The 26,003-nt window shown below is 48.9% G+C and overlaps 11 protein-coding genes across 11 annotated transcripts; 5 read left to right on the top strand and 6 right to left on the bottom strand.

The window, feature by feature from the left end:
- Positions 1 to 131: 131 nt before the first annotated feature.
- On the bottom strand, positions 132 to 2,033 carry VE01_05958 (uncharacterized protein). Its single transcript, XM_018275416.2, has 3 exons — positions 1,708 to 2,033; positions 1,513 to 1,654; positions 132 to 1,438 (listed from the first exon to the last, which is right to left on the bottom strand). Exons 1-3 carry the CDS (start codon positions 1,896 to 1,898, stop codon positions 455 to 457), a joined length of 1,317 nt encoding a protein of 438 aa, XP_018129383.1. The 5' UTR covers positions 1,899 to 2,033; the 3' UTR covers positions 132 to 454.
- Positions 2,034 to 2,233: 200 nt separating this feature from the next.
- VE01_05957 (uncharacterized protein) lies at positions 2,234 to 5,724 on the bottom strand. Its single transcript, XM_018275415.2, has 3 exons — positions 4,114 to 5,724; positions 3,019 to 4,058; positions 2,234 to 2,967 (listed from the first exon to the last, which is right to left on the bottom strand). Exons 1-3 carry the CDS (start codon positions 5,648 to 5,650, stop codon positions 2,635 to 2,637), a joined length of 2,910 nt encoding a protein of 969 aa, XP_018129320.1. The 5' UTR covers positions 5,651 to 5,724; the 3' UTR covers positions 2,234 to 2,634.
- A 196-nt stretch (positions 5,725 to 5,920) lies between these two features.
- On the bottom strand, positions 5,921 to 9,385 carry SUV3 (RNA helicase). Its single transcript, XM_018275414.2, has one exon. The coding sequence runs from the start codon at positions 9,333 to 9,335 to the stop codon at positions 6,627 to 6,629; it is 2,709 nt and encodes a 902-aa protein (XP_018129319.1). The 5' UTR covers positions 9,336 to 9,385; the 3' UTR covers positions 5,921 to 6,626.
- A 123-nt stretch (positions 9,386 to 9,508) lies between these two features.
- Positions 9,509 to 10,570, top strand: VE01_05955 (uncharacterized protein). The gene is made up of 2 exons (XM_018275413.2): positions 9,509 to 9,643; positions 9,687 to 10,570. The coding sequence occupies exons 1-2, from the start codon at positions 9,606 to 9,608 to the stop codon at positions 10,381 to 10,383; spliced, it is 735 nt and encodes a 244-aa protein (XP_018129318.1). The 5' UTR covers positions 9,509 to 9,605; the 3' UTR covers positions 10,384 to 10,570.
- A 188-nt stretch (positions 10,571 to 10,758) lies between these two features.
- VE01_05954 (uncharacterized protein) lies at positions 10,759 to 14,459 on the top strand. Its single transcript, XM_018275412.2, has 2 exons — positions 10,759 to 11,018; positions 11,145 to 14,459. The coding sequence occupies exons 1-2, from the start codon at positions 10,850 to 10,852 to the stop codon at positions 14,408 to 14,410; spliced, it is 3,435 nt and encodes a 1,144-aa protein (XP_018129317.1). The 5' UTR covers positions 10,759 to 10,849; the 3' UTR covers positions 14,411 to 14,459.
- A 399-nt stretch (positions 14,460 to 14,858) lies between these two features.
- On the top strand, positions 14,859 to 16,843 carry RPD3_2 (histone deacetylase; the record flags this gene model as incomplete). Its single annotated transcript, XM_018275411.1, has 4 exons — positions 14,859 to 15,059; positions 15,110 to 15,407; positions 15,460 to 16,016; positions 16,070 to 16,843. The coding sequence occupies 4 exons, from the start codon at positions 14,859 to 14,861 to the stop codon at positions 16,841 to 16,843; spliced, it is 1,830 nt and encodes a 609-aa protein (XP_018129316.1).
- A 307-nt stretch (positions 16,844 to 17,150) lies between these two features.
- Positions 17,151 to 19,551, top strand: VE01_05952 (uncharacterized protein). Its single transcript, XM_018275410.2, has 2 exons — positions 17,151 to 17,335; positions 17,607 to 19,551. Exon 2 carries the CDS (start codon positions 17,824 to 17,826, stop codon positions 19,522 to 19,524), a length of 1,701 nt encoding a protein of 566 aa, XP_018129315.1. The 5' UTR covers positions 17,151 to 17,335; positions 17,607 to 17,823; the 3' UTR covers positions 19,525 to 19,551.
- A 145-nt stretch (positions 19,552 to 19,696) lies between these two features.
- On the bottom strand, positions 19,697 to 21,529 carry VE01_05951 (uncharacterized protein). Its single transcript, XM_018275409.2, has 2 exons — positions 20,895 to 21,529; positions 19,697 to 20,836 (listed from the first exon to the last, which is right to left on the bottom strand). Exons 1-2 carry the CDS (start codon positions 21,126 to 21,128, stop codon positions 19,859 to 19,861), a joined length of 1,212 nt encoding a protein of 403 aa, XP_018129314.1. The 5' UTR covers positions 21,129 to 21,529; the 3' UTR covers positions 19,697 to 19,858.
- A 14-nt stretch (positions 21,530 to 21,543) lies between these two features.
- VE01_05950 (uncharacterized protein) lies at positions 21,544 to 23,336 on the top strand. The gene has a single exon (XM_018275408.2). The coding sequence runs from the start codon at positions 21,677 to 21,679 to the stop codon at positions 23,153 to 23,155; it is 1,479 nt and encodes a 492-aa protein (XP_018129355.2). The 5' UTR covers positions 21,544 to 21,676; the 3' UTR covers positions 23,156 to 23,336.
- On the bottom strand, positions 23,236 to 24,189 carry VE01_05949 (uncharacterized protein). Its single transcript, XM_018275407.2, has 2 exons — positions 23,940 to 24,189; positions 23,236 to 23,881 (listed from the first exon to the last, which is right to left on the bottom strand). Exons 1-2 carry the CDS (start codon positions 23,999 to 24,001, stop codon positions 23,362 to 23,364), a joined length of 582 nt encoding a protein of 193 aa, XP_018129360.1. The 5' UTR covers positions 24,002 to 24,189; the 3' UTR covers positions 23,236 to 23,361.
- An 88-nt stretch (positions 24,190 to 24,277) lies between these two features.
- PEX12 (ubiquitin-protein ligase peroxin 12) lies at positions 24,278 to 25,991 on the bottom strand. The gene has a single exon (XM_018275406.2). It carries the CDS (start codon positions 25,699 to 25,701, stop codon positions 24,415 to 24,417), a length of 1,287 nt encoding a protein of 428 aa, XP_018129361.1. The 5' UTR covers positions 25,702 to 25,991; the 3' UTR covers positions 24,278 to 24,414.
- Positions 25,992 to 26,003: the final 12 nt, after the last annotated feature.

Below are 26,003 nucleotides of genomic sequence, written 5' to 3'. Positions count from 1 at the left end.
GTTCCCATCATCGCTCGCCTCTCGGATCCACGAAATGTCGCGCCCGCATCGCGCTGTCACGTGCGATGCAAACCACTTAATCTCTGCTTATAAAGCATGTTTACTTTCACACTTATGGCGATAACATCCATCACACTAACTTGGCTTGGCTTGAAAATGAATTGAGTGATATGAAGCTCAACAGTGGAATAAAAAGGCTCTTAGTTTATCTTCTAGTCTAGTAAATAAAACCAACGGTTGGCTTATCAGTCACATTTGACACGCAACTGCTCTTTATATCCGTCTTTCCAGCTCTACTTGCAGCACGATATCGGGTATATTATACTAACATCCATATATGCGCCATATAGCCTCTATGGCTATACCTCCCGCCTGACACCTCGCTGCTCACCTCATTGCCGCTTCTCTCCTATATGCGCCTCTTCAATGCTTCTATAGGTCGTGCGATCGACCACTAAGCCTTGTTCACTTCCTCTGGTGCTGACGCATCTGGAGCAGCATCTTGCTTCTCATTGACATCCGTGTAGTTTTTATCGTCTTGCAGCGAGAGCGTTGCAATTCCTTCTGGGGCCACGACGTAAGAGCCGGGCTTAGGTTGGCCTGCAGAGGCTGCATTGATGGCTTCAGCCGTTGCAGCTGGAAGTGTCTGTAGCACTTCCTCGGTCGTCTTGTCCGCCTCCTCTGTCTCGGCCACTACCGCGGTTTTGCGTACTGTCGCAACAATATCTCGTCGTTGCTTGCCATCGGCGGCACCAACCGCTTCCAGCTCGATGTGGTCGCCTTTGTCGCGCCAGTACATAGGACCAGTAGGGAGAGTTTTATAGCCATTCTTCCAAGTGATGACATCGTTTAGCGCCGGATCATAAACAGGTGGGTCGCACCAGTTGAACTCCAGTTCGCCGCCATATTTCTTGGGGATATTAGCTGGTTCAATAAATGATTCCAGCGTTGACTTCATATCGCTCGGCGAGAGGATAAAAATCTTCGATGTGGTGATTGGATCGAACCAGCGCTTAATCCAGCCCCATACTGTTGGGAAGAAGTAGGGTGCGCCGATGATGAAAATGCGATCGAGGGTTTCAGGGTAATGTGCTGTTGCCAACTGGCTGGCACTTTGCATGTGCGCCCTGAGGTTCCAGAATTGCTTCAATCCCACACCAGAAATGTCAACGATGTTGTTCGACTGTGTGATCGGCGTGGTGGGGTGTGGACGGTCAGTCATTGCTGTCGATAATGGTAGAACGTAGCGTGTCAGATTCTCATATAGAGTGAATAGCCTGAGCAGTTTCGGTGGCGTGTTGCCATCTGTTTTCGCCTTGCTGTGCGTCTGAGCTGCACTCTTCTCATACGTTGCCATGGCCTTCGCATCTAGATGCTTCACTTCGAATATATACACTGGGATTCCGCGTTTGTCCCGTCGGCCGGTCCACTGTGGGTACTGTCACGAAACAGCTGTTAGTATGTTATTCAACGGATTATAGGATGCTGGAGGCTAAGAAGGTTTTGTCTTACAAGTCGCCGTGTCTCTTCAAAATGTTGCAAATCAATGGTTTCATAGAGTGTTTCTAGTTGATTCGCGGCGCGCCATTCTTCGGTATCCTTGTACTGCTCAAAAGCATCCTGGACATTAAAACGTCTTGCTCTCAAGAAGCGCCTTTGAAAAGATTAGTTTGTTGAACCCTGAGATCGGGAAAGGATATGACAAACAGCAGAGTCGTGTCATCGTGGGAACCAAAATCATATTTCTTAGTTCCACTGTAGAGATTCTTTTCAGTGCAGAGCGTTCTGAACTCGTCCAGAGCATGGGACTCAAGGTCACTGAGATGCCCCAAGTGCCCCTGAGGAAAACTATACACCTCAGCGGCTGAAATGACTCTGTGAACTGGGCCTTCCGACATTGCGAGTGATAGGCTGATTTGGGAGTAAACAAGGGGACGCTGGAAAAGAATCAATTTATAAATGTAGCGTTTTCACTGCGACACCGAGGAAGTTCCTAGGAACGATGTAAGGATTGTAAAACTATAGTAATCACACCAGCTCACATCATCAAATTGTCTCGGCCATCTCGGCCGCTACCCAACCCCGTCACCCGACCACAAGATTGCTGCAAGGCTGGGTACAAGGCTATGCCCGACGCCACCCACATACACAGATGACAAACTTTTTTTTAATGAAGCTTCCAGTATATTACAAAAAAAAATTCACCAATCTTTTACTAGTTGTTGATTTGTCACGAGAAATTATGATTTGAAGAACTAGGTCTCCGAGTATTCTTTTGACCTAATACTCAGTTCGTGATCCCAATAAAGAAGAATTCGTCGGTGGATTTCAGAAACGGCCCAGTGTAATTGCAATGCTCAATATAACTAACAAACGGGTATCAGCTCCCCATAGTAAAAAAAACCACTACCAGATACCATTCTATGAGCTGATCAGAATATCTCTTAAACTGTATCTTCCAAGCTGTCATAATTTCCGCCTCATAGCTACTGCTTTACGAGACCTTGCGAACGCCGTCGCGGGTGGGTGCCTAGGAAGCCTTCGCTCGAATCCAGCAACTCATAGCCAACACTGCATTTTGCTTCCTGATTTTGCGCCCGATAACCAGATCATGACTGTAATAAATGTTGCATTTCATCTCGTGCTTCGCCTTGCCGTGCCACGCTTCGTAATCGTTCTTCGAGCGCTGGCCCTGGATGACTGACAACTACTCCCAGGCGGTTTAGTCTTCCTCAGTGAGGCTCGAGCCTTTTTTAAATCATCTTCGTGGACAAGGTTTTCGACAGGAAAGACAATATCGCCAGGAATATCTCTGAATGGATCGTTCTGATCGTCGAAGAGTCTTAAGAGCTCATCATTGCCGAAATTTCCCCTCGGAACCCAAGTCTGATCTTCCACGGCCCACCCAGCCCAACTGCACAAATACTCGTCAACGATGATCTTGTTTCGCGCAATATCGCCATGTTGCTACTCAACGGTTAGTGTTTGGGCTGCAGTATTTGAGTTCTGAATACATACCATCAAAAGCCTCTTTACCCACTTGTCATCATCGTATTGCGTAGCCTCTATTTGCTTGGCTTCAGCCTTGGTGTATAATCTAAGGCGCTTCTGCCGGATCTTAGCAACCTCATATGAATCACCTATAGCTTTGTGATCGATGTCCACAAATACAGCAAATTTACCTTTGCGGATTTCCACAACATGCAGTTCGCCAACTGTTGCGCTTGAGACCTTCTTCACAAACGAATTGTGGGAGCCTGGCGCCAAAGGTTGGATGCGGAGTCTGTCAACAAGACCAAGGTAGCTCGCATGTGTGGACACTTCCAAACTTGATGGAATGGGCGTTCCAGTCACTATATAACTTGGATCAATGGCTGGAAGAAGCCTTGAGAGCTCCACCCATTGATTTGCCTCAGATCCCTCTGGGAAGTTCAGTTTTATCTGAGTAGTCAGCATTTTGTCCCACTTAGCTTGTCGAGATACTGTAGAATCAGAATCCTCCTCCTCAAGATCAAAGAAGTCAGGGCTGAGAGGGAATGATGTTTCTGAGATGCCAAGGACCCTCCAAGGCCCATCGAAAACGTCGTATTTTGACTGTTTTCCAGATTCCTCCATCTCTTTCTTCGTTCGGAGACGAATAACTGTATCATCAACAGCAACTGGAAGAAGGAAATCCTGACCTGATTTGCACTGGTAATAAAAACGTGTTTCATTTTCTGACGCCACATGTGACTCCTTGAGTTTCTTTGGGGGGCGATCGGACTCTGCCATGCTGTCGGCGTTTTGCAGGCCCTTGGCTACTAGCTTGACAGGCGGTGAATTCAATAGCTGTGGTAGTTTTGGTGACGATGGCGACCTATTCCTTTTGTGCCTTATATTCGGAGACGATGAGATCAAGACATTCTCAATTTGGTTAGAACGTTGAATACTGTCCATGAACGCTTCGAATCCATGTTCTGGCTTCTCTGGCTCCTGAGTGCTCCCATCACGCAGAGTAGAAGCAGGCGATTGAGCAAAGAGGCCAGGGCTAATTTTTGGACTCTCATTTGGTTGCCTGCCTATATTCCGAGGTGAGTCTAAGGTAAATTGGATTTAAAAGGGGTGGATTCTTACTAGAAATCTTTTTGGCTTCGTTCATCCGATCCTTGAATCGCTGCGAAGGAGTCCTGTCAGGCTGCTCAAAACCTGAAAAATCATGCTCGCTGTCGTCGGAACCAAACAGACTGGAAAGGCCATGGGGGCTAATATCCCGCTTGAGAATTGCCGATGACTGTGGAACTTGGCTTCTATTTTGGGTCCCAGTACCGTGTTTTGTTGGTGAGTCTCTGTTGCCGTAATCTCTAGAGATGTTTCTTGGGGATTCGGCTCCTTCTTTTAGAGGACACTGGCTTGTTCTGGATAAAAGACTGCTTGTGACAGAAGGAGGCTTTGAGGGCGTCGACAAACGGGGTATCTGGAGCGGCTGATCAATAACCTTGGCGGCCATGATGTTTTTCACTTCAACTGATAAGTGCGCTTTTGGCCGCTCAACTCTATTTTTTGGAGTCTTGGCTATTTTGGCAGCGGTGCTAAGGGTTGGTCCAACTGACTGCCTTCGGGATGCTTTGGGAACTGACTGCCGTCGGGGTGCTTGTGTGAGCTTTTCTGCAATTTTCTGTCCAGAAGCATTTGATCTGTCGACGTAAGGAGTTTCCATCTTCCTGTATGGCTTCTTTCTCATAGATTTTATTGCATCATCGAAGAAGCTCATCTCTTCCTGATCACATCTAACACGCCACTTTCTCTCCACCTGTCGGAATAGTTGCTGAAGTTGTACCCATTCTTCACGTGGAAGGGCATTCATAGCTATGACAACTGTCTGCGCCTCATCTTGTGCTGTGGAGTTGAATATGAGCTGAAGGCGTTGGCCGATAGGGTTGTACGAAATCCTCCGAATAGTGCTGAATTCGACCAAAATACACTCTCTGTCGCCATTGACAACCTTTAAAGCTTCCCGATCGATGCCATCCCATTCAAGAAACATCTGCTTTGACGTGTAGCTGGGATCATCGCGTTTTATCGTTTCGTCTTTCGTTGACAGAACCTGAACTTCGAATCGAGCATCTCTCTTTGCATAGTTATTTGGCGACAGTTTCTTTGGAGGCACATCTGTTGCTTGCGGCTCAGGTGCAGGTGTAGCTACGGTTACAGTAGACTCTGCACTGTTTGTTGTAGGGTCTGTATGTGTTGCTTGTGAAGAATTGTTGGTGGAGCTGGTCCCTTCGAGTAAGGCTCTATCGCCCTGGCAGGCTGTAGGCAGTATACTCGGCTGTGAAGTCGAACTGGGAGCGGCGTGCAAATCGACAGGTCTTGTAGGTACTGCATCGAATCCACTGAGGGATGTGCGAGGAGATTTGGTGGGGCTGATATTTCGAGGCTCTAGGCTGTCTTCAGGAAGCTTCGAATTCTTCGCCAAAGAGGTCGATTTCTGTGAAGATTTTGCTCTCAACCGGGACTGTTCAGCGAGAGCTTTTGCAGCTGCCTTTTTTCGCCTCTCCATTGCCTCTTCTTCTGCATCCTGGACTGATTTTGTGTTGCTGTTTGTTGTTCCTGGAGTCTTTGACGACTGGGGCGAGCTGCCAGGTTCGCCTGAAATAGTACTCCCAGCCATATTGTGAGTATCAAGCAAGTGTAGTCTGTATTGAACTGTGCTTAATATCAATTAGGACTGATCAAAGCGAATATGTTGGCGGAGCCCGCTGAACTTACTTTGGGCTGCTGTGACAAGTTAGTTCAATATCACCTTGATTGATTTGCAAAGAAAGAACACGGGTATGCGTACAACTTCACTTGATGCAGCGTGGGATAATAATATGCCTGTAAACGTCTTACTCACTACCTCTGCTCTGATCCTCGCAGTAGAAGGTGGTAGGAGTCGGCTTTAGCACCTTGGCCACATTTTAAGTGAAATTGAGTAAAAGTTTGAGGGGGGTGGGTGGTGCTCAGGGTTTGTGCTGACAGAATGCTCTGTAGTACCTGTGTTGTAGATATAATGTTATTGATGGCAGCATAACATTGTATAAATAAGGCTGTTGCTGAGGTTATATGAGACGTGTAAGAAGTATCTGTTACAGGTGATGAGAGTAAAGTTGTAGAGGTGTGGAAGAGAGCCGTAACAGCTGGTTATGAGTAAAGTTGTGTCCACAAACAAAGAACACAACCCAGGAACGTGAATACTACTAACTGGAACGTGAACACCACTTGTATCCATTTTTCCCACACAGCAATTTATTAAATAAGAGAAATCTGCAGCGGTGGGTTACTGAAGTGAGATAAATTTGTGATGAATAGTAACATTGGAAATTATGAATTATACTCACATTCCATTATTCATTGAATGAATCTTATGAAGAAGCTGAAAATGCGTAAGGTAGATTAATAATAATTGGGAAGTTTGTCCGCTTTCAGAAATACATGGCTACCCATAGCCTTTATCCATCCTTATCTTATATTCTATGTCCTTTGCTCCTTTTCCGGAGATGCCGCTATATAATCCAACAGATACAGTAATATACACTCACTATCATACACCTAATATAAAAGCCAACACTGGACCTTTGATCTTTGGCCAGGCGTATTGCCTTCGTCTAGCTGTCGCCTCCGGTTTTTTCAGCGTTGGGTATATTCGATGGCTCCTCCACATATTCATCATCGTCTTCTGCTTCGTCGGCAACTGCTTCTTCAGAAATCGCCTCTTCATCTGCCGCGTCTATCAACGGCTCTTGGCGATCCTCATCTTCATAGCTCATGGGCGTGGGAGTTTCCGTTTCCACAGCTGGTGCCATTAAGGCCTCCTTTTCAGCCTGCTTTTGAAGCGCCTTTAATTTAAGAGCTTGAAGCATACGCCTCCGATTCTCTTCGAATGGCACGTTGGCTAAAGACTCATTAATCTTTTCTTCCACCAGAGATTTGATGTGGAACGCCAGCGCCTGGCTCCTAAAAACACCAGCGAATCGGTAGCTGAGCCAGAGATAGAGTGTGATGCCCTGGTGAAGTGCCTCTAACTTGGAAAGGTACTCCTTCCCTTCTGTCCGAGTTTCGTCAAGGAGTTCAAGATTCAGAGCAGGGATTTCAAGGAGGTCTGTGGCACTCCGGTTTGCGATAATAGCTGCCAGTGCCTCTATAATCGGTCTCTGTTCTCTCCGTTTAACATTTGCAGGAGCTGCTATAAAAACTAGCTGATCCTGGAGTGTCAGGTTGAACGGTTCGATCATATCAGCAAGCAGTAGCTGCTCATTGAAATCACAAAGGGTAAACATGGGGTTAAGAGTCGCGAACTCGTTCAGCCGCAACATTATGTAGCTTAAGGGCGTGCCTTTTGGGAAGTAAGCTGCGAATTTTTGAAGTATCGTTGATGGAGGGAAAATCCCTGCCGTTTTGAGGGGCTCCACGTCGGTGCCCATAGCTGACTTTAGAAGAGAATGATCGACGGCATCAAGTGTCGTAGCCAGGCCAACATTCCTTTCCACTTGTCGAGAGACCTCGCCAGCAGGGCCATCTTTCTTTTTAATAGCCTCTGCCGCAGTCTTGTATCTGCCAGCACGTCCAGCAATCTGTTTGATTTCAGAAATAGGAATGTTGCGGTGGGATTTCCCATCGAATTTAGATAACGTCTCGAAAATGACACGCCTGATGGCTAAGTTCAGCCCCATGCCGACAGCATCGCTGGCAACGAGATAGTCGTACTCGTTGTCCGGGTCATTGAATAATGCAGCCTGCTGTGCCCTGGTTTCTGGAGGAAGAGAACCATATACAACGGCACATCGTTTTCCGGTGGCTCTCTCTACTTCCTTTTTCATTGCGTGTATGGCAACTCTTGAAAATAGAATGATGCAATCTCCCTTCTTAAGCTTGTCTAGCTTCCCGTGGAGACTCTTCCCCATGCACTCCAAGGGGGTAAGACGCTCGTAGCGGTGTACCGTCAATTCATCCCCCATCAACTTGCATAGGTTCTGTATCAACGGAATCGTCCTTAATTCACCGCAAATGTGGATTTCTCTAGCTCTGACGCCAAGAAAGGCCTGCGTCCAAGCCCATCCACGATACCCATCGCTAATCATTTGAATTTCGTCTATCACTGCGACTTCAACCTCGGTGTTCAGTGGAACCATTTCAACCGTGCAGCTACTCATGGTGGGTGTCGGGCCTTCTGGAAACCGCCGTTCTTCGCCGGTTATTAAGGAACATGGTTTCCCTTTTGCGTTGAGGCGAGAATAAACTTCGTGAGCAAGAAGTCGAAGAGGGCCGGCGTAAAGGCCGGACTCGGCTTGCTCTAAACGTTGAAGGGCGTGATAGGTCTTTCCGGAATTGGTCGGCCCAACGTGTAGATGTACTTTGCGTTGCAACGCTCGAGTAGCAGGGAACCATTCAATGGGGTATCGTAAATCCACGAATTTTTGTTGTTGTCTTAATGTCTGTGGCGAAACTTTGGCGTCACAAATAAACTTTGTAAACAAATATTTAAGTCGACCGGGCAAGTCATATGGGTCAATAATAAGTACTTGCCGCAACTCATTAAACAATGATGCTTCATCGGAATTATTGACTCCACTGCCTTCTGCGTTACTAGCCTTGGATAATTTGTCTCTGCCTGTAGGATTCTTCCTGGGATTCTGCTGACTCTTTGGATCTGCAGCAACATAACTTCTTGTGAGAGAGGCAGCAAAATCATCCGCCACTTTGTTAAATTCCTCCACGGTTGCGAGTCCAGTAAATCCATCCGAATTCGAGCCCGCTGGACCTTGCGGGTCATACGCCTGTGAGATTTCATATCGCAAGTCTTTAAACTCTCCTAAGATGCGCTTGTGGATAGTTTCGAGTGGTATATAAGCATAACCTCGACGGTGTGAGCTACCGCTGAAGATGCTGTGCGATGCTGCTTGGGGAATGCGGATCGGGATCTGACGCCTATCTGATGAACGTGTAACATCATCGGGTCCGAGGAATAGAGAATGGGCTCCTCTGCCCGGAATTCTTGTCACAGGATCGTTTTTCGGCTCTCTCTTTCTTTCCTTATTTGCAGGCGCAAACCCCCGTGAATTCGAACCATCGTAAATTGCGTGACGGTCTCCCTTTCTCTTGCCCCTAAGTCTTCGCTCAGTGTCTCTCTTCTCAGTGCGAGTGACGGGTGGTGGGTTTCGTGAGGGGCTCAATAAGTCGTCCAATATGCCCGATTGAACGCGCCCAGTCGAAAAGTGTCTCTTGACATTGGTTGTGGCTGGCCTGATAAATCGTAACTCAGCAGAGCGAAAAGTGCAGAAGAAGCAAGCCCCGCCTCTCTGTGTGGCCAGTACCATCTGGCAGTTCTTCTCCGTTCAGTACAATAGATGTTATTCCCACGACAAAAGGCAAGCCAGAGTGGTAAAAAAGTTAAGGGACCAAGGGAGGTCAATGTTCGGGCGGAATAACTAATTTCCATGCATGGACGTCATGAGCAACCTCGCATCGACTTACTCTACCAGGCAGAAACCAGACTAGGTTAATCACAACACTGTTCAGAATAACAAGGCAAGACATCTACAAGCTAAGAATTGCATGGTTAAATAGCGGAAGCCAGAGTTGGAACCATGGCATCTTCATCTACCCCCCCGACGCCTCTCTTGTAGTGAGTCTCTTGAACCCCAAGTCGAACGTTCTAACCGTTTCAGCGCCTGTATTGCCCATAACACCACCATCCTTTCAGAACACACTACACCTGGCGCATCCTCAACTTCATCTCTAGCCTCACTTATTCTTCCGAAAATATCACACGCAACTCCACAGAAATTGACTTACACTCATAACGACAACTTCGTCCACTATATAGCCTCGGCCCCATCAGAGTACCCAGATAGCCCCACGGCAGGTGGCCTTACCTACCTCGTTGTCGCACACTCATCTGTTGGCCGTCGCATCCCATTTGGCTTCCTCGTGGAGATCAAGAACCGCTTTCTCTCTCAGTTCGAGCCCTCAGCAACCGATTTCGCCTCCCTTCCGAACTATGGAGCTGCGAGCTTCAATGGCGAGCTGAAGAAGTTGATGGTGGACTATGGAACGACACAGAGTGGGAAGCAAGATGCGATAAGCAACGTGCACAACGAAATCGAGAATGTGAGAGGCATCATGACGGAGAACATTGAGAGGGTCCTGGAGAGAGGCGAGCGAATTGATCTCTTGGTTGATAAAACCGACAGGCTTGGGGGAAGCGCACACGACTTCAGGGTTAGAAGTAAGGGACTAAGGAGGAGGATGTGGTGGAAGAATGCCAAGTTGATGGCGCTGCTTGTGTTGGTAGCCATCTTCTTGATATATTTGTTTGTTGGCTTTGGATGCGGCCTGCCTGGATGGTCGAAATGCATTGGCTGAAAGCAGCATATTCTACGCGGGCGATACTACGAGGGCGAAATTTGGCTTGGGCGTTCAGGTTTGGAGATGGAGCAGCTGACTCCAGGGTTCTGGTTTGTAGTTTTAACTGTATTCAACAAGTTAACGAGCGCAGTGTCTTTATTTTAGAGTAACAAGCACCCTTATTATTGCCAATCCATGAGTTTTGTTTTGAGTATCGAGACGACACAGTGCCTCTCTCCCTCCCCTTGCAACAATTAATCCCACATAATCCGAACAGTTCCATGGTACAAGTTTCGGGGACTGGGTCCCCACAGAACCACTGTAACCAAATTTGATTTAGCATAAGCGGCGATACCGGGCAGAATAATAAGTCACCATATCGGGCTAGAAGCTTGCTTTCTGCCAGCCAAAACCGCTATCGATATGATTTTCTCGAATTGGCGCGCGAAATAAATGCGACAACCTTGTGGGAATCTCAGCAAGTATGTCAAAACGTGCACCAGTCGACATCGGAGATGGGCATGATGCCTATCTGAAGCGCCAGAAATTGTCCCATGGACTAAAAACAGTGAATACCCAGCAAGAAATTCAATCTGGGAGGCAACTGCAGCAATTGCTGGGTTTCGATCAGGATCTAGCAAGAGGAAAGCATGGTACGTATTTCTCGATATATTTTAATTCGTTTGGCAGCCCTTAGATACTCTGACGGCTGTATCTCCCATCACCATATTATTTCATGGCCCCGTCAATACTTAAAATACCATCCTAACATCCGACAGGAATTCAATCCTTCAAAGCTTTCCTTGATGGCCTCCTGGGTGAGGAGCAATCCAACCGCCTTCCTATTCTCCAAGAATATCTTCAAGCGCAAATTACGACGGACGAAGAGGATAAGGCTGCAGTATATCTATCGGATATTATGCAAACATGGAGCTTCGCAGCCCAGTCAAACAACGATTCACTCCTCTCTGCGGTACCTGCTGTCTTAGCCCTCCTGTTCAAAATTATATCGACTAAACTCGAGCTCGTGCCATATGGCCTTCGACTGGGCCGAACTTTGCTGCAGAAGCGACAATTGGAACTGATCTCCCGTGGAACGACAACCAATAAATCAAAAGATTTTGTTATCTCGCCCGCACTGCGATTATTAAGAGAAGTTGCGATATTTGACGGAGGCGCACTTGCGAGCCAACTTTTCCGTATCCGAGATTTGAGCTTGAAAGGGTTACCCCGAAACCTTGGAATTAGGTATTCCGGGGAAGGTGTGGAAGACCGTAGGAAACCCTCGGTGCGAACGAATGCTCTTCGCCTCTTCCTTTCTCTGGTCAAGTATCTTCCAACGGATGCCAAGAAGGAACTTTTGAGGCAACGGGATATTGTTTCAGGAGCCACGCGAGATATCAACCGCGACCCTCCACATGTTATCGTGGAATTTTTGGATACCACTAGAATCCATGTACTTCAAGATGATGCCCTCCCTCGCGACGGCAAATCGAAGCTTCTGAACGCAGTCAATCTCGGGCGGATTGCGCAATTGTATGGATATGCCTTTGAAGACGATGAAGCATCAGAAAATAAGAAACCCATCGATGTTCTGGTTAACGAGTGGCTTGTTCTAGCCTGCACTTCCCCAGACATGGGATTGCTTTACCGCCAAAGTGGATTCTATCCGAAGGACGCCAACGCAGATGACACTGGCAGACGTGCTGGCCCCGAAAAACACGTCGATCTTGGCCTGGATAGCCTTGATTGGGCAAGCCGATATAATGGCAAAGTCACTGTCCGCAATTCTGTGTTGTCTGAGTTCATACAAACTCTGCGGCCTTGGGCAAGCACCAATCAATCAAACCTCTTACTTGCTATATTCAAGGTTGCGCCTGAACTGGTGGCACATTACTTTTTCAACAAGCAGAGCTTTCCATTCGACCCGAAAGCCACATCGACGTGGATGGGATACTCGGCATTCCTCTTCTCCGTACTCCAACTTCCCGTTCCAAAATTCTTTGGACATCTGGAACGATACGCACGAACCCCGCCACCATCATCGATCGTTATTGAAAGCATATTACCTCAACCAGCCAACCAGAAAATCCTTACGAGATGTTTGGGCCAAAAAGATCCTCTAATCACCTTTTTCGTGGTCCGCCTGCTGACAGTTGCTTTTGAAAAGCTCCAAAAGATTCTATCTATGTATCGCGAGGCCTCTGAGATGTCTCCTCTTTGGAACGAGGCAGCCATTAACCTCAAGGATGAATTCTGCAGAAGATGCCCTGCTATGAAAGATGCTATTAGCTCTTTCAGAAGCATTGATGATTCTGAAGTCGCACAAAAACAAGCTGCCAGTAGACTCTTGGTTATGTACTATGAAGTCGTACCCCAGGCGGCGCTAGAGTCCAAATTTGATGTATCCACGCCTTTATCAAAGGCATTACAACTACTGGAATCAGAAGAGACCTCAGCGGAAGATAAGTCTCAGCGGGTGATGGAAGTCGAAAATCTTTTCCGAATCGCTCATTGTTCGCCAGGAATGAGGTGGTTCAACAAATCGGAAGGCCTATCGATCTCTCCATTCACGTCCATGCTTCGTCTACTTGCCGAAGCTTCTTCAGATATGCCATTGCTAAAGATGAGGTCTATTGTGGATTCTTTGGTCAAAGAGAATGGGATTTTACAGTCACAGACTGTATTGTCGTCAGTTGATGCCCTTATTGCTTCTATCAAGGCATCGATTGAAGATGAAGACTCTGGGCTGGTCTTCGAGTTTGTTGACAACTGTGCTCTCCGGTGCTCATCAACACCCATCAAGTATATTGATGCTCTAGAGCAGGAGTATGCTGCTGTCTCCAAAGATGACGAAACCAACATACAAAATCTTCCAGTCAGCCTTCTCCATTTTGCTGTTGCAGAGCAGTACCCCTTTGTGGTTAAAACCGCAGATACAGCTAAGATTGCGGCCGTTTCTTCGTTTATTTCGCAGTACTTGGCGGCCTCTTTGAAAATTTCCGAAGACAAGAAGATTTTGAAGTCCATCACCAAATCCCTCTCAGCTGCCGCATTGCCTTACCCGAAGATACAGAAAGTTATCGACCGCTCTAAGAAACTCGTCGATTCTATTGATATCCCGGAATGTTCACCCATAATCGCCCCAGCGCTTAAGAAAACTATGAGCGCTTCGGCTGTCACAGACACCCAAAAACTTGAAATTACTGCTACACTCTCAGCCGTGTCGCTACCAGACCTAGACGACCGCACGCCGCTGTCACGTTGGCCGGGCAAAGAAATCGAGTTTCTAATCGAAGAAGGCCAGATTGCCTCCCTTATTCACCTCCTCAGCTCTCCGACTCTTTCCGCCCGTGTCGAAGCTCTCACCGCCCTTTCCAAGATCAACCACACGTTGAAATCTTCCAGCTACCCGGAGAAAGAACCACTCTGGCTGCTTCTCTGCGAACTTCTCGAGACAGTGAAGCCTATCGTCAACGTAAAACCTGTGCCGTGCACGATTACGGTCTTTGCTGCGTCGGCTTTGGGGGTGCTCATTGACCCCCTGCACGTTTTGTACGCAAAGGTGAACAGCTTCTTGACATTAGGCCCAAGCTGGGAGGCAGACAAACTACCTCTCGTTCATGCTGTAATTTCCAGCCCACCGACCCTGGATGATGCTCGGTATACGGAGCTTACTTGGCTCCTTTCTTACCTGCTATCATCTCTCATGACTACAGAGGAGTTAGCAATCTTCCACAAGAGGAGAGTGTTTGAGAAAGCTCTGGGCCTCTATAGCAACGTGTACATGGCTGATAACCTACGCGAAAAGATTCTACAAATTGTCTGGAGAGCGACGGAAATCGAAGGGGGATCCGAAACACTTCTCACGAGATTCGGCGTGGTTAGCTGGTTGAAGGCACAAGTTGCCCTGGAGGGCAAGAAGGGACTTACAGCGCAGATACTCCTGGAACGACTTGTGGATACCTGTAGCGAGGAAAGGTTAAAGGGGTGGAGTGGACAGAGTCCCCAAGAGATCATTGATGGCTTAGTTTCCCAAAAATAGATTGCCTATGTATGTTAGTTTAGCGGCAAATCTCAAGATAATTCACGCGGAACATACCTATACGAAGTGCATGTGGCCGTTTTGAGACCTATTTATTGAATCTCGTTGAAATACGAATCCAATGGGATATTTAGTAACATAGTATAAGTTAAGTCGAACGCGTAATGTTAACGCTGCTCTTCGGATTTTACAGCCACCTGAACAGTTCTGTCAGGCAGAGTTAAATATGCATAAAGTGTCCGCCGCAATGGCAGAAGTGTTTAAACGTCCCGGGGAAAACGTCTGGCATTGTAGTTGGATCCGCCCCTCCCCCACACAAGTTTGTTTTTGATTTCACGTCCCCATTCCCACAGAAGCACCCTGCCGGTACCCTGGATCTATCCATCACTCTTTTTTCAGCAACCCTTTTAATCTTTCTGTTATGTTGCGTGTTTGCAGATGAGCAACCATGAGTTCCAACAACGTCTCGTATCCTCCCCTCGATCTGAGGGTTCTCAAGTCCCAAAACACCAAGAGGATTTCATACTACTATGATGAGGAGGTAGCCAACCATTACTATCGCGGGGAACATCCTATGGAGCCACAACGAATCAAGATGGCACACAGTCTTATCATGCACACCGGGATATACAAGAAACTATCCATCCTTGTAGGCGTCAACTATCAAAGGATCTGGTAACATACTGACGCCCATTAAAGCGCGCAAAGCCTGCGACTGCAGATGAGATGAAAGCCTTCCACGCCGACGAATATGTCGACTTCTTGGAGAGGGTAACGCCAGAAACCGTGCTACCACCCCCCGAAGAGTGTTTCGGCCTTGGCGAGAACGACTGTCCTGCTTTTGAAGGAGTCTTCAGACTCAGCGCCATATCTGCCGCAGGAAGCTTAGAAGGAGCTGCAAAACTTGGTCTTGGCAACTGCGATATTGCTATTAACTGGGCTGGCGGGCTTCATCATGCCATGAAATCACAAGCATCCGGATTTTGTTACATCAATGGTAAATTTGTGGATCCAATTCTCTTTGATCATATCAGCTTACGAGGTGGCAGATATCGTACTAGGCATCCTGGAACTGCTCCGCCACTATCCCCGCGTTCTTTACATTGACATCGATGTCCATCATGGAGACGCAGTTGAAACCGCGTTTTTAACGACTGATCGCGTCATGACGGCCAGTTTTCACCAGTATAGTCCCAGTGCCGGCTTTTTCCCTCAGACAGGATCACTGAGCGACGTTGGACGCGGAAAAGGCCGGAACTTTTCAGTCAATTTCCCACTTAGTAAAGGCATTGACGATGCCTCTTACAAAGGAGTTTTTGAACCAGTGATTGAAGACATCATGGCTCGTTTCTGCCCCTCAGTCATTGTTCTCCAGTGTGGTGCAGACAGTCTCAATCAGGACAAGCTTGGCGGGCTCAATCTGAGTATGCGGGGCCATGCAAACTGCATTGAGTTTGTGAAGCGGCTCTCCGTTCCGACCCTGGTTCTGGGTGGCGGCGGGTACACCATCCGCAATGTTGCTCGAACCTGGGCTTATGAGACGGGCGTTCTTGTGGGTACTGACCTTCAACCCTCAGATCTTCCCGTGAATGATGAATATTACGAAGTAAGTCAGCGAAAACCTCTTATAGAACATCGAGAAGCTAATTGCAGATATAGTACTATGCTCCAGACTATAAACTAGATGTCTGCGCGGCAGCTGATAAGAAAAACCAGAACACTGTCCGGCTTCTCGAAGAAACTAAAATAAGAATCTTTGAGAACCTTCGCAGCATCGCTGGCCCCCCTTCTATTCAGATGCAAGATGTCCCCCGGTCTTCGCTTGCTTTTTGGGTAGCTCCAGAGGCGGAGAACGCACGCAAGGATGCGGATGAGGACGACTATCCTGATGTCCGATATACTCCTTATCGGCGCGATCGCCAGATTCATAATGATGAGGAGCTGAGTGATAGCGATTATGAAGATGGCATCACATATGCCATGTCTAGGCTTAGACAGAAAGACACTCCAACCAAGTCTCCTCGTAACTATCGCAATCATGGCAAAGATGTACAGCACGGTACATATGGCAGGGTCGCGCTCAGGTCAGACACTCGAAGGCCTGGAATACTGGAACAAATGATGGGGGTGGAACAACATGCTAACACGCTATCGCCAACAAAAAGCTTAACAACAGATACCAACGTCGGCTTTGTCGCTGATAGTCCCACACGGCCCTCAAAGGCGCGGCCTAGGGATCCAGCAGACGACCCCAGGTGTGAGTGCTGCAAGGTCGGGAAAACAAAGTGTGATAAAGCGAGGCCATTCTGCAGTACGTGCGTCCGGAGGAACAGACGGGATCGCTGCCTCTATCGCCGTTTGGATGGCACCATTGGCCCAGATCCCGGGGCAGAGGCTGCGATTGCTCTTGGCAGACTGGTGATTGATATATGAAGTTAGAGTAGATCTCCAGTTGAGAATCCTAATAAATAGTAAATTTCTGTGGATGGAAATAAGAAGATTAATTACTGGCTTACAACCTATGAAGCTAATAACGTATATTAATACTATCGTTGCTAGAAACTGTAAGAATTATCGTTGCTGGAAATGAATGGCAGTCTGTTTGTGGAGGAGGTAGGTCGATTGATATTGTGGAGATGTGATGTTGATTTATGCTTGGACCCGGACGGGACGGGAAGATCTTTTGCCGGAGTATATTAATGGTTTTGACGACATTGGTGGGGAAGAGAACCAGAGAACGGAACTACTCCCCACAAATCTCCTCTTAGACAGGTAATATGTATTACTCGCATGCAGTGTATGTGCAAATCAGCATTATCCAAGCACTAAATGAAGGTTATCTACATCATCTATTAGTGCGTGGTCTAAGACGGTTTATTATTCTAGTGGCCGCGTTGAAAGATCTCGACGTGCATCGCGATTGGTGTGCGTATCTCTTTCATTATGTCAAATGTCCCCCTTAGATCACAACCAGAAGAAAGATAGGGTCATATATAACTCGGGACCTTGAGCTATGATTGGTGTGCGACGACCCTTTCACTACCCCCTCAAGATGCCTGGATTACAACGACTCGAGGGGTATATTTACGTGAATCGTCCCATAGTGTATAATGGAGGGAGGGCATCGACACCCCATACAGTACATACTAGACAGACCCTTGGCGTTTCCGAATCCCACTAACTTACCCCCTCATAGCGAATTAGGGGCACTGGATATAAAGCATCAACTCTTATCACATCTCGGATAAATAGGGTAGGGCAGACTATCAAGGCGTCATGGTTTCCTTTGAGTAGTGACATCAAGTTCATGGTGGATCGATATAAAACTATTGGGGGTTTGTTCTTGAACATTTTGGTTTCTCATACTTACCACACCCGTTTTGTCCTTTTTTTACTCGGGGATATCTTTCACCATGTACGGCAGAATAACATTTGTTGTTGGCCTCGCCGTTGCAAATGCACTCATTCCGGACCTCCATATGCGACAGGCTGTCGGCAGCCCCAGCCCTACCTCTGAGCCCACGGGAGGAAGCAGCTTGGGTGGAAGCAGCACGGGATCCGGATCTGGCTCAAGCTCTGGTGGCAGTTCGGGGGGTGGCTCGCCGGAAGCTACTGGTACTACTAGTGCTTCCCTTCCCATCGACACCAACTTCTCACCAGAGCCGTTTTCATTCAACGAGGCGGCGACGGTCAACTCTGAAGCGCTTGCCTCAGCTGCGTCGATTGCAGGGACTCCCGCAACCGATATCCCTGGTGCTACGATTCCTGTTCAGCCTCTTGTCAGCCCCAACCCGGAGACAACTCGTGGAAATTTCACCGGCAGTGCTACCGTAACGGGTGCAATTGCAAAGGGAGCATTGAACGGCACTATCTCGGCCCTCCCGCCCAACCCTGAAGCAACAGTGTTTAAAGCGAACGGAATTCTCCAGAGCAATCAGACGATCCCCTTCCAGCCAGCCGGTGGACTCGGAACCAATGGCACCGAGCCGGTATACCGCGTTCAGTCCGATTTTGATTACCAGTCGCTACTCCTTGGCCTCTATCAGGAGTGGATCGAGCTGGATCTTTTCAAAGATATTCTGAACCGCTTCTCCGAAGCCGACTTTGCCAAGCTGAATCTAACCGCCAGCGACCGCTTCCTGGTCGAGTTTATGGCCGAGCAAGAGAATGGCCACGCTACTCTCGTGAGCAATCTGCTCGGCGGCCCCGGTGGATCGACCCCACAGTGTAGCTACCACTACCCGTACGAGACACTGGACGAAGCTTTCGACTTCGCCGCAAAGCTTACTCAGTGGGGTGAATCTGGTGTCTGGGGTTTCCAAGCACATCTAGACTCGCGCGAGTCAGCCCAGCTCCTCGACCAGTCCATCGCAACAGAAGGTCGCCAATCGATGATCTTCCGCCAGCTCGGCGGCCTCTTCCCAATGCCCGTCTGGTTCGAGACTGGCATCCCGCAGTCATGGGCATGGACTTACCTTGCGCCATACATTGCCTCCTGCCCATCCAACGCGAAGCGTCTCGCCTGGCAGAACTTCCCGGAACTGCACATCCTAAACCAACCTAGCGCGGCCCTTGTGAACGCCTCACAGGGCGCCAGCGCAGGGGGATCTGCTGGGAACACTACCAAGACCTCCAGTAACGAGACTGTGGGCTGGGGTCCTGCTGCTCCGGGAAGTGAAGCTGCGGCCGGAAATGCCTCTTGTACTTTGACCAACAAGACCGGCGACTCCTGCGGGGGCTCTATTTCCCAGAACCACTCGATCCCATTGTCCTTCCCAGGACGCCAGGTCTTCTTATCCTGGGACGCCCCCGGAAAGCCTGTCGGACCGAACAACTCCTACGTGACGAGCACGCTGGCCAAGGATCCCAAGTTTGTGGTTTGGGTATCGCAGCTCAACGTCACGTACTCGCCGCTAGAGGACATCAAGCTGGTGCCGAACGGAACGGGCAGTGGGACGACGCTGCAGCCCGATATCAGCACATTTGAAGGCGATCCGGCAATTAATGGGACTATGTTCATTGGACTTACTGATACGGATGATCCGTTCTCGATGTTTAACCTTAGCTCTATCAATCCACATGTCGTTGCCTTGGGGCTGTATCAAGCGGGATAAGCAGGCGATTTGCGATGGAGTAAGGCGGTATCATAGTTAGTAATAGATAATACTCGTATTCTTGTAATATAATACTGCATTACTGGTCAATCTGCCTCTAAATCCATTTAGTCCCACTGGGAATCCTGACAGGGCTGGGGAAGCGAACACTCATTAGACTGCATCTTTTGAACTGATATATATATTTGTTATTTGAAATCTAGCCGCTGTCCAACCACGTATTTACGAAACGCCAACAAATGCACCAATGCATGCTGCCTCCCACCGCAACTCCTTCCGCTGGGTATCCTCTAATCTAACGCTTCCGCAAAGCTATGCTATCAGCAGATCTAATCTAAATACCCAACCACGTCTTACCCCTCTCATACACAAAGAAGCTCACAGCAACCATGGGCACAACCTTCACATATCCAATACTCAGTCCCACCCAGAACCCTCTGAAGCCCTTCTCCTTGAATATAATCCCCGCCGTTTCACGGATACGTAACCGCCGTCCATCTCCCACTGCTCCACCAACTTGCATGCGTCTCCGGATCACCTCCAGCGGGTAACTCGAGGTCTGGCTCACCAACCCCGCAATACCACCCGCGAATAGCTCAGCCCAAGATTTCAATGGATCAGGCTTTCCCTCAGGATACCCCGCAGGCCTGGCGTATGTGGTATACTTCGCAATAGAATGATGGCGTAATAAATCTCCCGCAGTATCGTGAGTCAAAAATGACATTCCGGCATACGGAAGCATCCCCAGCATCGTCGGCGAGAACCCACGATAGAAGTTTATCAGGCCGCCTCGGGGCGCGACTTTGTGAAGCGTTTCGACGGCAACCTTCTCAGCTGCTTGGATGGTTGCGACAGGCGCAGAAGTTGAGGTTATTGACGGGGTTGGCCGGCGCGCCGCCGGCTGCTCGTGGTATATCGTCCTGACGATGTCGGTGAAGCCATTACGGTGGTCTTTCCTCGTCTCGAATGCCAGGCGCACTCTGATAACTTCGAGAGGGTACGTGAAGAAGACGCTCGTCACGCCTGCCAGACTGCCGGAGAGTAGTCGTCGGATAGGTGTTTCGTGCTCGGGGTTGTGGATAATGACGGATCGGATCTGCTCGTACGCCAGAAACTTGATGGCGGCATAAGGGAAGATACGGAGGATCGTAGCAGAATGCCCGCGGTAGAGTCCGACGATGCCTTCATCTCGGTATATCGAGCTCATCGCGGCGAAAACGCCAGCCCAGGACCCGGCATATCTCGCAAACTGTGGGTTGGAGGATTGGAAGAGGATTTTGACTCGGTCAAGCGGCGCGACAAGTGATTTAGCCTGGGGGGTACTATTAGCACAATTGCGACTGGGAGGAAGAAGGGAGAGTGTCACGAACAGCACATCCTGCAAGACCGCCGGCGAGCCCACTTCGCCAAAGGTAGTCTAGGCTCTGTTTATTCGGGCGCGCCCTCGGCGTCACAGCCTCGTCGTCGGTGGGACAGACAGCAGCACCTCTAGGTCCATGCTCCCCACGCGCATCTATCTCTCGAGGTCTATTCATCGGCGGTGTCGTTGTCGTGAGTGTCGTCGGCGCGGAGAGGGAGGCATGGCTTAACAAGGCCGGGGGCATAGCTTAGCGAGCCGGTGGCATGCCTCGCCGCCGCTAAGAGGTTTATATAGATGTTCTCTGTAGGGTTATGAGGAGTGCATGTCAAGATTTTGAGGCGAATTTTGTTAACTATAATGAATTATGTTGCCCATTTGGCTGTGGTCTGATTGGCAATTGGAGGATTGGAACTGGAACAAATGTGAGCCCGTTACGTTTTCGCACCCCGCATACCGTCGGCTCGGCTTCGGCAGGGATCCTTTCGCCCCCATTGCCGAGCTTTCAAGTTTGTAAATCGACATGTATGACGTTTTATACAAACCCTATCTATCCACACGATCTATACCGCTCCCGCCACTCTATAAGCTCTAAATCTATATAACTAATATGGCAATTATAATATTAAGTGACTAAGAGTCTTCATGTTTATTACGAGTATTGTTAACTAGCGCTGCTTACGGTGGCTTGGGACCCTGTTTGCCTTGAACATGTCTGGGCACGTGAACTAGACTAGGTCACATGATCATTGACAATTTAGACTTTTAGGCGCTAGGAAGTAGCGGCGTTGGCGAATGGCCTGGAACATGTTTGAGGCACGTGCTTCGACGATTGTGACGATGGCGGCAACAACTATGGGAGACGATGCAATCCCCAACTCCAACGAGAAGAAGACGTGCATTTTGTGGCAAAATGAAGACCATACAGTCACGCTACTCGATGTCCCTTGCTCTATAGAGGTTGCGCAGCAATTTGAACATGGCGGTGAAAGAAAACTGTGGTCTTCGCCTCCGTTGGAACAACCGTATCCATCTCTCGAGCCAAAATCCGAGAAAGCGGTTGCCGCCCTGAAGTCCCAGAAAGCGATTGCCGCCCTGGTAAATCCAGATACAGATATCAATGACCTGATACTTCACCGGATTCTTGCGTTGGCTCTAGAAGAAGCAAGAGACGCGATAGAGAGTAATGGCGACGGCCCAAAAGCCTGGTGTCTGCCCCGTTCATGTTATGATGACAAGCAGTCCAGTTTGCAAGATGGGAGGCCGGAGAAACGCCATCACATAAGTCACAAAGCGGGAGAAGGAAGCAATGGTGCCTCATCCCCACTGCCGCCATCGTCCGTACCTAGCTGCCAGAACGGCACCGGCCAAGGAGGTGCCACTGATTCTTTACCATTGTCCCCTTTTCCACTCTTCAAAAACCTTATGGGACATACAGTTACCCTTTCTCTTCCAGGGAGCGATATCCCCGCCATAGTTCCTGTAAACAGCACACACATCCAGGGCGAAATCATTTCTACCCTCCCCATCCTCATCCAAAAGGCGCCCCAATTTCCTCTCATTATTCTTGACCCCCCTTGGCCCAACCGTTCTGCACGTCGCGCCGGAAATTATCATACATCCTATGGATTATCAGAGATTAGCACTTTGTTATCTGGTATTCCCATCAGAAGCAAGCTTGAGAAAAACGGCTTGGTTGGAGTGTGGATAACGAACAAAGAGATATTTCGAGACTTGCTGCTGGGAAAAGATGGAGAAAGAGGATTATTTGGTGAATGGGGCATTGAGCTTGTGGAGGAATGGGTGTGGCTAAAAATCACAGCGACCGGGGAGCCGATGTCACCAATTGATGGAACGTGGAGGAAGCCATTTGAGATTCTGCTCGTTGGGCGAAAAATTCCCAGGGCAGAAATAAGTACCGACCCGTGCGAGGTTGGTTCAAAAAGCGAGCTTGACGAAGTCTTCGATGAGAGGAAGGGAGGGGAAGAGGAAGAGGTTGGGAAATCAGGAGAGCAGCCCGGTGTTCAGCCCACGCCAGTCAAACGCCGAGTCATAATCGCCGCGCCCGACATGCACTCACGGAAGCCAAATCTCATGGCTCTCTTTGCACCCCTGCTTCCATCCTCCCTGGTTCTACCGCACTGCTTGGAGATTTTTGCACGTAACCTTACGGCACACAGCTGGGCGTGGGGCAATGAAGTACTGAAGTTTCAGCGCTTAGAGCATTGGACTGAATGTGCCAACACTAATCAGGAGGCCGGGAATATAGAATAATAGGTGGCACCGGCTTCAATGGAGAGTGGAGGAGAGATGGCATGGGGTGCTACAAGTCACAAACTTGGGCAAGGAAATATATACCATAGTATATGCAATCATGTATTGCGTATTCAAGACTTCATGAACATAGAATTACAAATGCTCCCATATAATACTTATAATACAACACTTCCGTCCATCCACGCGCCATTTCTACCATCCCCCTATTGCCTTGGCAGCACAACATCCTGCTCCACCTCCTCCGCCTCCCCAACATCTTCCCACTCATCCTTCGACTTCCACGCATCCGTCCCATCCAATAATTTCGCCGCCTGCTCCGCAATGCTCTCCCTCTCTCTGCTGGGCTGCTTCTTAAACGTCGGGTTATTCAGCTCCTGGTCCGCCTTCTGCTCCCCCTTTGCCGCATCATAGGTGACCTTGTCCCAGGCCGCCAGATCCGTCGTCTCCTCTGGCCACTCAAATGGCTGCTCCATCTCAACAATCATCTTCTTGATGGCCCGCGGACGGTACCACTTGCGCTGTGCCGGGCGTCGGGCTCCGGGCTTGTCCTGTCGAACTTTTTGCTGCTGGATGTATGAGCGTACGCCTAAAACGCGCACCGAGTAGACATTGAAGAGGTAGTCGCGAAGATCGAGCTTGTTGAGGTTGAGGGGGACGATGAAGGAGGCGTGGGTTGCGGGAGTTTGAGGGGGGTTGCGGGTGAGGGTTATGGTGAAGTTTGGCCTAGGAGAAAATGGTCAGTATGGGGTCGGGAGTCTCCAGTAGAGGGTCGTAGACGAACAGGAAAACAGGCTTTGTGCCTAGGCGCAGTGGCCGTGCGAATCTAGCGGCTGACGTCGCCATTGCGGTGATGTTGAGTGAGGATGGATTGAGATGGATTGAGGTCCAGAGATGGCGGCGCTTGGGATTTTTTAGCCGCGGAGGCGCGCTTATATATTGGGATTTTCAGCCTTGCCAACCGCCATGTGATATTGCGAAACTAACATATATAACTAGAAAATATACATACAATCTACAGTGGGAAAATTGTGATATCAACTTGAATGTATAATCCATCTGTCAATTTCAATAGAATTACAGCGCAGGCGTGGAAATTTGGTGTCACGTGCCGTCGGACGGGTTCAAATATTCAACTCTGATGGGTTATAAATATAGTACATACAGTCTGTACCCCTTCTTATAAAATATCATCAAGCCCAAACTCCTGTCGCTGGGGAAATATACAGGCAATTCAGCGAGTTCTATCGCACCAAGTTCTATACCATCACCCTCCTCAGCCCATCAGTTCCAGCCAACACCCTCCTTCCAGTGACAGCGCATCGGCCCTGCCCACTTTCCCACTTCCCTTCTTTACCAGCCATAAACTCTTCCTGTTTTTCATGATCTCCATTGACCCACTTATGTATACACGTGTAGCAGTACACGAACCCGGTTTGGCATGCTGTTGGCGTCTCAACATCCTCTTCACATATAGGACATAAATCTGAGCCTTCTGGAAGCTGGACAGTATAGATCGGCAGCAATGATAAAGCGGCAATGGGCGGGTTCTCAGGGACATCAGAAGGCTCTGTGTCTTTCGTATCCGCACTCGACGAAGTTGCTGGGGTCTTCCGTCCAAGAGCCACGCTGTTGATCCCCGAAATTATGGGCGGTGGCAGCTCCAAACTTTCGCTGGCCTTTTTGCTTAGTTGTCGCGCAAAATCGGATGCATACCACCATTCCAAAAACTTTAAGGCGAATATGCTGGTTGGTAGCAGTATACTCATGCTCGACAATAACCTCGGGTATAGTGTCCTCGGGTTGAATATCGACGTCGTCCCTGGCCTGGCGCCTGGTCCTCGTTTGGGCGGGTCGTTCAGTGCGGCAATTGCCCTATAATCGGCCTCACCAAGGCGCCTCATTCGTGTGCCAATAAGCCACATAAATGGTGAGTGAAACTTGCTATTGTCAAATAGATATGCCAAATTAAATGCCAGCATTGAGAAGTAGTATGCAGCATTTACACTTGGGTATATATTCCGTAAGAACCAGCGGTAATAATGCATAAATCGTTGTTTGAGTGTTGGGTTTTGCGGCATCTGCGTATATGCCGAACCGAGGAGCGCTCGCGGCGCATTGATTTCGTAGCTTTCGTCGAGCTTCGCCTTTAGGTATGGTAACCCGACCATCACAGCCAGGTTCTTCCATATATCTCTCTCGGAGAGCTTCAGAGATTCCCTCACGAGGGCCGGTGCGCCGAGTTGTGCCCGCGGCACCTCGCCCCGTAGCGCTTTCTCACGCTTGAGGCCATAGAAGTTCTCGGTGAATCCACCGCCGTGGGTTTTTAGGAAATGCCGCTCAACAATGAGCATACATAATGCGTATAACTCATCGAAAGAGTTCAGAACACGCAGGAGATAGCGTGGGTGACGGTGGGTGGCGATGGTGAGGAGATAGCGGAGTGACGGCGGGATGAGAGAGGCGAGTTGTTGTTCGGAGAGGAGCTCAAAGAGCGAAGGTTTGTGGTCATCGAAGGTGCCCTGGAGGGCCGACATAAACTCCATTTTGGAGCATCGGGAGGAGGTGTTTCAGCGGTCGTTGGAGGAATCGTGGTTGAATTGTGAAATAAAGAAGTGCAAGGGCATATGCGGGCCGGTCGTTCACACGAGGCTGATGATGTTGCCGAGGCTCGAAGTTCAGTTCCCAAAGAGGACTCGGCTAGTGGATGCATTTTGAATGACGCCCTCTTCATTACATAAGCATCCCAGGGATGTGTGACGTGGAATACCTGGCTGGGTTTTTGGCCTGGTTTATATTTATATATTCCGAAATAAGCAAATATCGTTATCGCGTTCGTAGAATCAAT

Source organism: Pseudogymnoascus verrucosus (assembly GCF_001662655.1).
Source record: "Pseudogymnoascus verrucosus strain UAMH 10579 unplaced genomic scaffold scaffold_29, whole genome shotgun sequence".
NCBI classification, from domain to species: Eukaryota; Fungi; Ascomycota; class Leotiomycetes; order Thelebolales; family Thelebolaceae; genus Pseudogymnoascus; species Pseudogymnoascus verrucosus.
This window is presented reverse-complemented; position numbering and strand designations above follow the sequence as displayed.

Coding starts and splice junctions, on each gene's coding strand:
- VE01_05958 (XM_018275416.2), bottom strand. CDS start 1,898: ATGTCGGAAGGCCCAGTTCACAGAGTCATTTCAGCCGCTGAGGTGTAT. Junction 1,655..1,707: donor CACGATGACACGACTCTGCT/GTTTGTCATATC, acceptor ATCTTTTCAAAG/GCGCTTCTTGAGAGCAAGAC. Junction 1,439..1,512: donor TTGAAGAGACACGGCGACTT/GTAAGACAAAAC, acceptor GTTTCGTGACAG/TACCCACAGTGGACCGGCCG.
- VE01_05957 (XM_018275415.2), bottom strand. CDS start 5,650: ATGGCTGGGAGTACTATTTCAGGCGAACCTGGCAGCTCGCCCCAGTCG. Junction 4,059..4,113: donor CGAAGCCAAAAAGATTTCTA/GTAAGAATCCAC, acceptor CTCGGAATATAG/GCAGGCAACCAAATGAGAGT. Junction 2,968..3,018: donor GGGTAAAGAGGCTTTTGATG/GTATGTATTCAG, acceptor ACCGTTGAGTAG/CAACATGGCGATATTGCGCG.
- SUV3 (XM_018275414.2), bottom strand. CDS start 9,335: ATGGTACTGGCCACACAGAGAGGCGGGGCTTGCTTCTTCTGCACTTTT.
- VE01_05955 (XM_018275413.2), top strand. CDS start 9,606: ATGGCATCTTCATCTACCCCCCCGACGCCTCTCTTGTA. Junction 9,644..9,686: donor CCCCCGACGCCTCTCTTGTA/GTGAGTCTCTTG, acceptor TAACCGTTTCAG/CGCCTGTATTGCCCATAACA.
- VE01_05954 (XM_018275412.2), top strand. CDS start 10,850: ATGTCAAAACGTGCACCAGTCGACATCGGAGATGGGCATGATGCCTAT. Junction 11,019..11,144: donor TCTAGCAAGAGGAAAGCATG/GTACGTATTTCT, acceptor AACATCCGACAG/GAATTCAATCCTTCAAAGCT.
- VE01_05952 (XM_018275410.2), top strand. CDS start 17,824: ATGTACGGCAGAATAACATTTGTTGTTGGCCTCGCCGTTGCAAATGCA.
- VE01_05951 (XM_018275409.2), bottom strand. CDS start 21,128: ATGCCCCCGGCCTTGTTAAGCCATGCCTCCCTCTCCGCGCCGACGACA. Junction 20,837..20,894: donor GCGGTCTTGCAGGATGTGCT/GTTCGTGACACT, acceptor AGTACCCCCCAG/GCTAAATCACTTGTCGCGCC.
- VE01_05950 (XM_018275408.2), top strand. CDS start 21,677: ATGGCCTGGAACATGTTTGAGGCACGTGCTTCGACGATTGTGACGATG.
- VE01_05949 (XM_018275407.2), bottom strand. CDS start 24,001: ATGGCGACGTCAGCCGCTAGATTCGCACGGCCACTGCGCCTAGGCACA. Junction 23,882..23,939: donor GGCACAAAGCCTGTTTTCCT/GTTCGTCTACGA, acceptor ATTTTCTCCTAG/GCCAAACTTCACCATAACCC.
- PEX12 (XM_018275406.2), bottom strand. CDS start 25,701: ATGGAGTTTATGTCGGCCCTCCAGGGCACCTTCGATGACCACAAACCT.